Genomic DNA, 12,118 nt, shown 5'->3' with positions numbered 1-12,118 from the left:
GCCTTCCTCCATATTGTGTCTCATTGAATGCTCTCAGGGAGGTCATGAGGCCAATCAGAGAGTTTCAGGAAGCAGTCTCTCTGGATATCAAGTACTTATTAGAAGTAGTCCAGATACTCTGAGAGTCAGTAACAGAAAAACTCTGAACATTAAGTTCCCTCAAGACCTTTATAGAAGCAATAACTAGGCTTATCTCATGGATTGCAATCTTGTTAGACCTGGAGGGGCACCACAAGCGATACTCTTGTAGTGACAAATGGCTCATGCCTTTACCAATAGTTAAGTAGCACAAGTGCAGTAGTGGCAGTGTACCATATTTTTGTAACAGTGATCAGTTGAGTGAACAGGCCTTTTCACATGTGTCACTGGTGTGGGGCTTACCAGCCCACTAATGTAAAGTTCTGCTCCTGTGTGCTTAATTTTCCCTTGGTCTACATCATGTCAGCATAAAGCGCTGTGCAGCGTGCATGTGTTTGCGTGTGCGTGCTTTGATGTATATCTGCCTGTGAGTGGTACAAGACATGATGGCCTGGGGCCTTGGAAAGGCATGTGAAGGAGCCCTCCCAGTCAAATTTGTCAATTGCCACATTTCTGAGAACAGGGTGGGACACACTGGAAAAAAGAGAGTCAGGCTCACTTGCACAGTTCAAAATTACTCTTTGATTCTGGAAAAGTCACTGGTCAGTGGGGCCTGAGCACAGGGAGACACTGCAGAGACATGGAATCAAAAGAGCATGGTTGTGACCTTTTGTTAGGCATATATCAGCTAGGTTCACATTCAGGTATGATCCTCGAGGCACTCCTATGGCCTGTGTTGTGGTGCTATCAAGGTTGGAGTTGCTCTGCTGTGACAGACTGCTTCCTGGATAAACAACAAATCAGAGGATTGGGCATTTCAATGGATGCAACACCCACCACACAAATTTTAGAAAGACACTAAATCACATATATGTCTGGGAATGGATCATAAAAAGAGGAGCTTGAGTTCCAAATTATGACCCAACAAGCAGATAACTATGGCTATACTTTGACGTAGAAAGACTCAGCAAGACTTCTGCCTGTTATGACCAGGACTAAGGTCCAAGGTCTCCTAGTCTCCTGAGTGAAGGGTATTACCCAGGAGAATCAAGACCTCTTGCCCTGGAGTGCTAACATCTGCCTGCCTGTTGAGACCAGAGCACTCTATGAGGAGGAGAAAAGTGACTGTGGGGGGAGCAAGGTTCACCGGTGGGTCCTGTCAAGTGGTCCTCTAAAACAGAATGTGAGATTTATGGTCAGAATGGGCTGCCGCACTGATCAAATTGTCCCCTTGTCTGCTGGGCAAGTTGGCAACCCTGTTTACCAAAGAAGGCTACATAAGAAAACTGTTTTTTTACTGAATGAGCTGTCCACCAGTGTGCTGTCCAAATCAGTGACCCCAATGCAAGAGAGGGGCACAATAAGAAAACTGTTGCAGCACCGGTCAGGCCATCTGCACATGTGCTGCCAAGTCAGCAACCTAGTATGCCAGAGGGACATGGGGAAGTGAAGAGATGCAGCACCAATCAGTCCACCACCCATGTGCTGCTCAAGCTTGCGATTATGTTTGCTAGGAGGGGTTGCTGTGGCCATTTGTCGATGTGTTACCCTGGTGGCCAGAGGGGGCCACTGTGAAGAGCAATCGCTGTTGCCCTTGTGCACTGCTGCAAAGTGTGAGGGCTATTGCCCGGCTGCATAGTTGGACCTTGTGTTCTGACCCGTGCAGACAGCGCACCACCTTGAATGTCAGAGATAAAGAAACTGCCCAAAAGCTGCCATCGGGATCAGAGGAAATTACCCATCACTGGATGAGTGCCGTGGGCGCCAATAGGCCTTGCTGGCAGAAACAAAACTACAACTCTTCTCCAACACTCGTTCCAGTCTACCATGACTCCAGACTGCTTGAAAGATCCCAGTGTCTTCCGTCACACCACACCAACAGGAGCGGGTAAGACTGTTAACGAGGTTGCAGAGCCCTGGGAGATCTTGCTCTGACTAATAGCGCTACAGCTCTGGCACAGGTGGACTTCTAAAAAGCCATTGTGGTACTTCTAAGACTTGTCCTCACTAGAGGGGTCTAACCCAAATGTTGCCTCCCGTAAATAAGGAATACCACTACCAGCAGTCAAGGAAGTGGGACTCAGGATCTTACCTGGACAGCGCTAGACTGCCTTACAAAGACTCTGTATAATGTTAGTGTGTGCCGTCTTTCACTTTGTGTCTGTATATGAATTCTACTTTTGCTATAAAAGGGAGTATCTAGATGGACATTTAGTTATTTGGGTTGCTGGATGCATTTTGAGCCTCGTGCCTTTCTGGCCCCTGAGAAGCCTTGGACTGCTCATGTACATAATGTAGAACACAAGCTTGGGAGTAGACCTTAGCACCATGTCTGTAAATCAGTTGAAGGATCTATGTAGAGGCATAGGGTGGAGGGCTCCCAAAAGCAGGGTGTGACAGGGCACTGGAACAGAAGAAGCCCAGGCCGATGTTTGAGTCCCCCAGGGGGACTCCGAGGAACTTACTGAACGCATGCACGGAGGAGTGTGCATACGTCATAGGCAGTTTTCCTTCGCCGATGGGAGTGGAAGGAAGGAGGTGGAGGAAAGCCAGAATGGAGGAGAAGGAGGAATAACAGGAAGAGATGAGTGAGGACCCAGGGGAGCCGGGACCATGACAAGAAGAAGCCGGACCCGAGTACGTGAGCTGAGGAGCAGCCACGAGGAACGGGGAAAGCGGAGAAGCCAGCCACATCCCTCCAATACCAGGTACGTGATCGCTTGCGCTGTCAACTCACGAAGCTGGTAGGGAAGGTCAGGAAGTACCGGGGAGGGATCAGGGCAGCGGGAACCTTAACGGCGAAGCCCAGACCACCTGAAGGTGACAAACCCAAGTATCCTGAAACCCGTAAGAGATAATGCACAAAGGGGAAAGATGCCCTGACCACTCCATTTTTGTATGACAAGCACAGAAAAGACAAAAAATAAAACAACACGACTACAAAACGATTAATCCTTGAGACAGCGTAGCATATATATAATCTATATTAACATGAAATGTTTATGAATTAAGGTGTGATGATGCCGCATAGAAACTATAATAATAGCAATTTTGCTTAGATGTGCGCTTGCATTGTGACCACGAAGAGTGGCCACCAATGTATACGCAAACTAACAATGATGATCAAAATGTTTATGTTACGATTCAAATGAGCTTATACTTACATTTGCGTTATTAAATCTGTATTGAAAAACCTTATAGGCCTTAAGTTAGCATGAGCTGCAGCTTTGCAGCTTGGCTCTCATATTAAATGCATTTTTCTATTTTTCAGTGTGCTGACTCACAAAGGGCCATGACCCTGTTTATTCTTTTCTCTTCGACTTGGAAGATGAATGTAACCATGTTAAGATCCGTTCTCACCATCTCCCCTCATCCACAGACTAAATGTTAAAAGTGAATTGAAACAGTGTAGATTAATGTAATAATGTACTAGGTCATTCAAACCGGTGAAGAAAATGGAACTGCTGACCAAAAGATGTGCAAAGAATTACAGGAGGATGAAATCACACCGGACGTGCCATTTCTGAAGACGTCAATTACGAAGACCAATCAAAAACTTGTAAAACAATATGGGGTGAAGATTAGGATTACCTAATGCTTAATTTGATAGGCTAAAGATAGTGGGGTATAACAAACGACCAATAGAATTTTGGGGGAATGTACATTGAAAAATTGATAAAACCCATGTCACGGGAAGTCATTTAGAATTGGGTAGGGAATGCTATTCATTTTGTCCAGAAACTCTGTCACTCTGTTTGATGACTTTTTGTTTTACTTAAAACCATCCTCGCCCTTAGATTGCCCATTTACACTTTACCTCCTTATGAGGGAAGTGCCCTTTTGCCCCAGAGCTGAGTTCTAACTGTTGGCGATTTGACTGATGTCCTGAGGACGAAGACTGAACCTGTGCGCTGACCTAATCCTTGGAGGGTAATTATGACAATGCATTTTGTAATTTGTCTGTTTGCTTTTCCTTTCTAGGTACCAAATGCTTGCTCTTAAACAGAGACCTTAGCTAGATGTTTTCCAAATTGGTGTTCTAAATTGTTTTGCATGAAGCCCAACATGCTAATGCTAATCAGTGGATAGGACAGGTGTTCACCAAGACTGACGAAAATAGACAAACAACCGAGACTATGCTTTGTTGAACTGACGCGATATTGACACTCTGCTAAACTTGATCTATGTTCACGCCGTGTTATGTTCTGATGTTTGTGATTCTCGCTTTAATGAAATCTTATCAAAGTTGCCATATCATGACTATGCTGTTATGTTTCTTGGTGTTGAGATTAACGCAATTGCTATTAGACTGCAATTAATAGGGAATAAAACTTATAAAATTCTACTAAACAAGGTGTGGTTATTCATGGCTGATAGGTCATGGTAATGTCTTTGAATTGATTAATGACTTTGACTAAAGTGAAATGTATTGTCGTGATAAATATTGATGTCATTATTGATGTATTGATTGACATATTGATTAGCTATCTCGTCCTAAGGTGTCTCTCAACTGGGTCAAAACATTCATTGGCCTAAAACGAGTCCTGATATGTAATAAATTATCATAAAGGGACGCGTTATCAGTTCTGGTAGCAGAGCGACGGTTTGGCCCTTTGGGGCCCTAGGACGGAGAATCATTGTTTAAATTGTTTTTCTGAGATAATGCAAATTGGAGGTATGATGTGTTTCTAAATTCACCATGACTTTCCCGGGATCTCGGAGCCTGCCTAAGTGAGTTGGGAATGTTCTCGGCATCATAGCGTGTGTGGTATAGGGTTTTGCGCTTGCTCAGCTTATGCCTTTTTGCAGGTGATTGTGAAATCTGTGTGTATTTAGGCCAGGTAAATGTTGTTTTAGTAGGAGTGGGCGTACTCCACAGTATGAGAGTAGGGAAGTAGGCGTACTTCATATGAGTGTGGCGCATTGTGCTCAAAATTATCCACGTGGTTGGTTGTTCATGTACGGACCTGTCGTGGTCTAAGACTCCGGAGTATATTGACAAGTGTAGGAGACACTTGGGTTTATGTTGTAATCTGTGCGGTTTAATAGGTCAATCGGGTGTGGTTGACAAGTCGAGTTTGAGTCGAAATGTATGTGTGAAACCTTTGATGGAGATTTGGCTAGTTCTAAAGTGCACTAGGACGAACCATTGACAAGTCGAGAGTAGGATTTGCGGGTCGAATTCTGCTTGCGTATGCGGGTATTGTGAAGGAGAGAGTAGCGGCTGAGGCTTCAAGTGAAATCTCTGTAAAATTCTGAAGCGAATGTGTTACCCTTCCTGTAGTAAACCGGCAGATCTGTGTTGTTGTTAAGGTGCTTGCAGTAAAATTTTGCATTAGTATTGGTGTGAAACCAGTGGGGGCGGACGAGCCGCAAGACTTTGTCAGCTGCAGTGTGTGAGTGTGACGTCAGTGGTGCCGCGCCGAGATAGGTCAGTTGTCGAGAGGGGTCGCGCACGGATTGGCTGCCGTCCGTGAGAGGCAATAGGTTGAGAAAGGTGGGTGAAGAGTGTCCTGGGAATTAAAGTCACTTTCTGATTAAATACAAATAAGAGAAAACGTGAAAATGAATTTTGTCAAGGCTTTTAAAAGTGCTCTGAAAGGAGACGCATACATCATGGCCTACACCGCCTGAGGGTACTCCAGCTTACATAGTTATGGAAGAAAAAGGTGTTGCGCCTTGTTTATGGATGAAACAGTGGCGCAAATTAACAGAGAAAGAGGGATGATTGGCGTTCCCAGAACATGGGACGTTCAATACGAGGGTGCTAGAGAATTTGAGGTGGATGTTAAGCGTACAGAAACCACCTCCGAGGCCAGCTTCGTATGAGGCTTTAGCGATTTGGGATCTAATGGCTCTTAAACAGAGACAAGAAAAAATCCAAAGAAGAATAAAAAGAGCAGAAAAGACTTATGCAGAAGCTAGGTGGGATAATGAGAGCAAAATGTGGAGACGGGGAATAGTTGATCGATTGAAATTGTTCCCAGCAATAACACAGGGAGAAGAGACGCAGGGAAAGAAGGCCACCTATAAAACAGACAAAGACTCTAGTAAGCCTAAAGAAACTAAGGGCCAGATGTAGGTAGGAAAAATTTAGCGAGTCGGAAATTGCGAGTCATTGCGACTCGCAATTTCCGACTCGCAATTTCCGTCTCGCTAAATGGTATCCAAGAAGAAAAGGCGACTTCAATTTGCGACTCGCAAATGAAGTCGCACCACAGATTGCGAGTCCGCTGTTTGCGAGGTCGCTTTTTGCGACCGCGCTAAAAACGGACACGCAATTTGCAAGTGGGTGTCGCAAATTGCGACTGTGCTGGATATTGAATGCAGGTGCAGCAGAACACTCTGGAAAACACTTCCTGGCTCCTGATGATGACATCACAGCCAGGAAGTTTACAAATACACCTGGGAGGAGGGAGGACCACACCCATTTTAAACTGCTGAACTGCAAACAGAGAGAACAGCAGCTACCATGGCAGAGACACCAAGGAAGCGCAAATTGAAATTTGCAGAAAAAGAGCTGGAGGTGCTGACAGGGGAATGCTGCCAGCACCATGAACAACTTTTTGGGAGGGCAGCCCTCAGTGTGCCAGAGGTGGAGAAGAAAAGAATCTGGACGGACATCCAAGACAAGGTGAACTCCATGGGTGTCAGCCACCGGAGTATAGAAGATTTAAAGAAACTGTGGTATGACCTGCGCTCCCGGACCAAAGAGAGGATGGCAGAGCGGCTCCGGGAGATGAGGGGCACTGGAGGGGGACCGTCCACTATACCACCACCCACACCCCTGGAGGAAAGAGTTGAGGAGACCTTGGAGCCAGAGGCAGTGTGCGGGATGGGAGAGCTGGATACTTCAGAGCCAGGACCATCAACCGGTGAGTACCATGAGACATGCATGTACACCCATATATGCCATACCCCCACCCACCTTGTACACAGCAGCATGCACAACCAAAATAGCTCCATTTCAGAGTAGCAACCGCCTGCATGGTGCATTATGGGCAATGTAGTCAAGTAGGCAGTTGATAGGCAACAGTTTATTAGGAAGTTGATGACAGATGGTAGATACTGACAGTGTGTTCCCTATGTCCCACAGGTCTCCCACACTACACCACCGCCAGCCAAAGCATCCAGGAGCCACAGGTCAGCCACCAGCCTGCAGAGGAGTCAGGACCAGCCACCACAGAGACCTGCACCACCCACACACAGTCCCCTCATGATGCACCAGTTGCCATACTGATGAGTGAGCCAGCACCTGGTCCCAGCCACAGTGCCACTGTAGATGACACAGAGCCTCCACTGCGTCGCAGGTGAGGTGTAAATGTACCACCAGAGCCGCAGCATGAGTCAGGAGATGCCTCCATGTCGCCCGCCGAGGCCACACTCCTACGGGGTCAGCGCCTGCAGACACGCGAGATAAGGAGAATATCAGGGGCCATGCGACGCATGGAGCAAAACCAAAACAGTGGTATGCAGCTGGTACACACAGAGCTGCAACAACTCAACACACATGTCGGCGACCTTGCACTCTCAATGAGACAACTGGTGGCAGAACTCATAACTGAGAGAGAGGGTGCAAGGCGTCGTGACAGGCAGCTACTGCACCGGCTGGACCGCATGTCTGCCTCCATCGTCAGGCTGGCAGTGAACACTACTGGCCTTTCAAGGCGCACGGTCAGCCTCCAGGTAGACATGGGCCACTTTGCCAGTGATGTGGCACGTGGACTGGGACGTCTCAGCCATGCCATGGATATCATGGAGGCCAGACAGGTGGCTAGGGGCACGGCTGACACGCCGCAGGACAGCGAGGAGGGCTCCACCATCAGCAGTGTCGCAGCCAGTGACACCAGGGTGTTGCGCAGTGGTAGCGCAAGGCAGGGCACTGCTGACACACCAGGTACCAGCCATGCTGGCCGAGGCCGGCGTAGAATGTGAGCTCCGCACTGTCCTGGGGTAGAGGCACATGAGGTCAATGTGTCCTCATGCCAGGTGGACTTTTACAGCCCCTGAACTGTTGTTAATGTATATAAATTTTTTTGGTGCACATAATTAAATCACTTGTTTGTTCCACTTCACATCTGGACTCTTTGTGTGTGACATTAGTGAGTGTGGTGACAGTTAGCACGTACCTTCCAAAGTATTGGTTTGCAATGTGGTCCCGTCTCAGTCTGCCTTGATTTGCAATGCTTCTATCCCCATGATGGCGATGTGGTAGCTCTTGCTCTTCATCCTCCGAATCTGGGTCTTCTGGGGTGAGAGGTAGCCCACGTCTGGTGGCAATGTTGTGCAGGATAGCGCATGCGCCAACGATCTTGAAAGCTGTTATTGGGGTATACTGGAGGGCACCTCCACTTCTGTGGAGGCATCTGAATCGTGCCTTCAGCAGTCCAAAGGTCCTTTCGATAATATTTTGGGTCCTCCTATGTGCACTGTTGTATCGCCTCGCTTTCTCATTGCTGGGTGTTAAGTACGGGGTAAGTATCCATGGTCGTAGTGCATATGCACTGTCACCTGTGTGGCACAAAATGTACGTTAGCTGGGCATAAATGGTTTCCACATTGACCTGTGTGTATGTCTGCAAGTTGTATTCAGCTATACCTAGGAGGTATCCGTCTCCAAACTCCCCACGTTCTAGGCGTTGGTGTATCCCACTGTGCCTGAAAATGTAGGAGTCATGTGTGCTCTCTGGAAATTTGGCAGCCATGTCAGTGATAACATAATGGGCGTCACATACCACCTGAATGTTCAGTGAGTGGGTACACTTCCTGTTGCGGAACAGATATTCCAGATTTGCAGGAGGGCAGATTTGTATATGTGTCCCGTCCACACACCCTATTACATGGGGGAAGTTGGCAATCCTGTAGAATTCCAACTTGGTGCTGTTGATTTCTGCCTCATTCCTGGGTAGGTATATGTATCTGGACATGTGTGTGAGTGAGGCATCTAGGAATGCTCTGAAGAACCGTGAGAGTGCACTCTGGGATACCCCACCTGCCACAGCAATGACCCCCTGATAGCTACCCGAGGCCAAGAGATGCAGTGAGCATAGCACTTGCACATGGGTAGGGATGGCGCAGCCGCGCACAGTCAGGCGTTGAAGCTGCGGATTGAGTAATTCTATTAAATCTAGTATTGCTGCACTGCTAAGTCTGTATTTATCATAAATCTCCTCCTCAGTTTGTTGGAAAAGTGTCTGCCTGGTTCTGTATATCTTCTCCTGTCTCTGGCTCCTCCTCCTCCTCTGCTGTGCGGCGTGGGCTCTCCTCCTCATTGCTATCACATATATCTCCGCCATCTTGAGTAACCCAGGTGCCTTCTGGGTCTCCTTTTATACTTTGGTTCTGGTTACCACCTGCTCTGAGTTAGTGGTAAATGGGAAGTGCAAAATGGGCTTTTTGCGACTAGTCGCAATTTGCGAGTGGCTATTACATTTGGTTTGCGACTCGCAAATAGCGACTTCCTATTTGCGGGTCGCAAAATGGGGTCGCTATTTTTGCGAGTCGGTAATGGCTTGCATCGCATTTTGCGAGTCGGAAATGGTATTTTTGCATCCCGTTTCCGATTTTGAGGGGTCGCAAATTGCGATTCGGGCCATTTGCGACTCGCAAAAGTTTGCTACATCTGGCCCTAAGAGACCTTGGGAAGAGGAAGACGATTCAGACGATGAAGAATTCATGGATCGGATATTACATGATCGCCCGCCACCTTATGCGGCGAGCGACAATATCCCGAGCACTAGTACGGGTCCTGAGAACCAGACGCTGGAGAAGGGAGTTACTGATACAGTACAGACTAGTGATACGGCTTCGATACAGAATTGTGTCAGTGTACCCACTGTGCCAGACATGCAGATACAGTTGCAACCTCCACCGCAGATACAGAGAATCTATCCAGATGTCCCAGTGCTAGAGACTACTACAAACCTGATAGTGCCGCCAGACCCGATATATACAAAATCGAGCTTAGCGCAGATTGAGCCAACTCCACAATTGCTGCCCCAGCCGCAACCACAACTGATACCGGGATATAACCCAGCAGCAGGTCCTCCATTAATACCTGCAACGGCTTCAGAGGATCAGACCTTTGGAGTCGCAGCTCCACGAGGTTTGGGACCAGGTCAGACACCAGCTGCAATATCGTTGCCAATTACTGTTGGTCCACCGGTGCCATTGTATGCACAAGGTCAATCTGGTGTACGTGATCAGGGAGCAATAACCCAGGATGTAATGGGAGGGGAATTCACAGGAACCCCTCGATCAATATCACCAAGATCACAAGCAGCTGAACACCTTAGATCTTTGTGAAGTCTCAGCCCAATTGGAGCCCCTGTCGAAGCGATAAGACGAGTAGGGTCAAGCGTGTTAGCCCCTCAGACAATGAGTGTGGAAATATCACAGACTCCAATAATGCAGGCACGAAATATCTTGTTACAAGGTTTTTCTGTGCAGCAACTAAACGAGTGGCTGAGGAATAATAAACCTTCACCACTTGCTGCAATAGCGGCAGAGAAAGATGATTACCTGAATTTTGTAAGACTAGGTGTGGAAGCTGCCGAACTAGTGGACGGAACAATGGGGGTAAACAGATTAGAGTCATACACAGAAGCAGAATTGAGATACCTGTGCCCTAAGATTACTAAAGAGGTTAGGCAAGGTACATCAGAGATTAGCGAACCTGGCAGACAAGTACAATATTGATATTGAAAACACTAAACATTTGAAAAGAAGTTACAGGTTAGACTTTGACTCAAAAGACTTTGAGCATATGAGGCCTGCCGGAATGAAGGCACATTTAAAAGAAATACTGCAAAGTGCGCAAATCTGGGGAGTGTTAGAAAAGTGGGAAGGCAGATGAGCAAAGAAAAGAGATAAGGAGAAAAGTGACAGTCCAGGGTCAAGTCAGGCTAAAGCTTCACCCGATACGGAATCAGTTAAAATACTACCCATGAGAGAAACAGCTGGTGGAGTTTTAATTCATGTGCCGTGATCCAGAGGAGACATCCTATCTTTTACAAATGATTATCCCAGATTGAGGGAGAAAACGATCGAGTGGTATCAACAAACAGATAGGTTTGTGAAGCTTGCAAAGTGTCTCTGGGAAGACTTGAATACTTTGTTTGAGATCATTGTTCCGCCTGATTTGTGGCTCGAGTGCAAGAGAGGGGTAGACTGCCCGACAAAGGAGCCGGCCAGGGATAAGGTGACCGGAGCTCCCTCTGAGGAGGTGATGAAGTACTATCATAAAGTGATTGAATTTTTGAAGCAGAAAGTGTCGCCGAAGGTGACTGACTGGCAGAAAATTGACCGGACCTCACAGGAAGTTAAGGAATCAATACATGCTTACTATGAGAGGTTGTGAAAGGCATTCAAACATTACAGTGGTACTGAGACCATTGAGCCGAAGGACATGAACCATCTCGTGTTCACATTTGTTGAAGGGTTGAGACCAGAAGTTAGCCAGATGATTAAGAATCATTTGATTTGTTGGCAAGCAAAGTCGATTGATGAGGTGTTGCAGTATGCAAAATACTGTAGTGACGAGATTGAGCTGAAGCAGAAAAAGTTAAAGGAGAAAGTGATGGTGATGCAGATAAGGGCAGCGCAGGCTGTTATGCAGGGAAATGGAGTTCAACAGATGATACAGCAGCAACCTCAAGTGAATGATGTGTTTCAGGCACAACTGAGAAGTCGAGGTTTTGTGAATCGTGGTCCAGACTTGAATACTGTTGTGGTTCAGAATGATGCACAAGGGATGAAAAGGATGTCACCATGTCACGCGTGCGGGGGCGTGGGGCATTGGAAGCGGGAATGCCCAAATGTGGTGCAGGATGGTGCCGTTCAACAAAGCACTAATGTCGGTACATTGCAAAATATGAAAGGTCCAAAACTGAGAAGTCAAAATCTGAACTTCCAAAATAACATGATTCAGATGCAAGGGTTACAGCCCATGCAGCAAATGCATATGCCGCGCGTTCAACCAGCGCAAATGCCGCAAGTACAACAGCAGGTTCCCATGGTACCTAGACAGCAAATGCAATTAC

At 47.0% G+C, this 12,118-nt stretch overlaps 1 protein-coding gene across 1 annotated transcript; it reads left to right on the top strand.

The window, feature by feature from the left end:
- Nucleotides 1-6,312: 6,312 nt before the first annotated feature.
- On the top strand, nucleotides 6,313-8,547 carry LOC138287833 (nuclear apoptosis-inducing factor 1-like). The gene is made up of 2 exons (XM_069228765.1): nucleotides 6,313-6,953; nucleotides 7,175-8,547. Exons 1-2 carry the CDS (start codon nucleotides 6,551-6,553, stop codon nucleotides 7,390-7,392), a joined length of 621 nt encoding a protein of 206 aa, XP_069084866.1. The 5' UTR covers nucleotides 6,313-6,550; the 3' UTR covers nucleotides 7,393-8,547.
- Nucleotides 8,548-12,118: the final 3,571 nt, after the last annotated feature.

Source organism: Pleurodeles waltl, chromosome 1_1 (assembly GCF_031143425.1).
Source record: "Pleurodeles waltl isolate 20211129_DDA chromosome 1_1, aPleWal1.hap1.20221129, whole genome shotgun sequence".
NCBI lineage: Eukaryota > Metazoa > Chordata > Amphibia > Caudata > Salamandridae > Pleurodeles > Pleurodeles waltl.
Note: the sequence above shows the minus strand (reverse complement) of the source record. Positions and strands in the feature narration are given on the sequence as shown.

What these genes read in the sequence shown, in the direction of transcription:
- LOC138287833 (XM_069228765.1), top strand. Translation starts at nt 6,551, where the DNA reads ATGGCAGAGACACCAAGGAAGCGCAAATTGAAATTTGCAGAAAAAGAG. An exon ending in AGAGCCAGGACCATCAACCG is followed by an intron (nt 6,954 to 7,174) that starts GTGAGTACCATG and finishes TATGTCCCACAG; the next exon opens with GTCTCCCACACTACACCACC.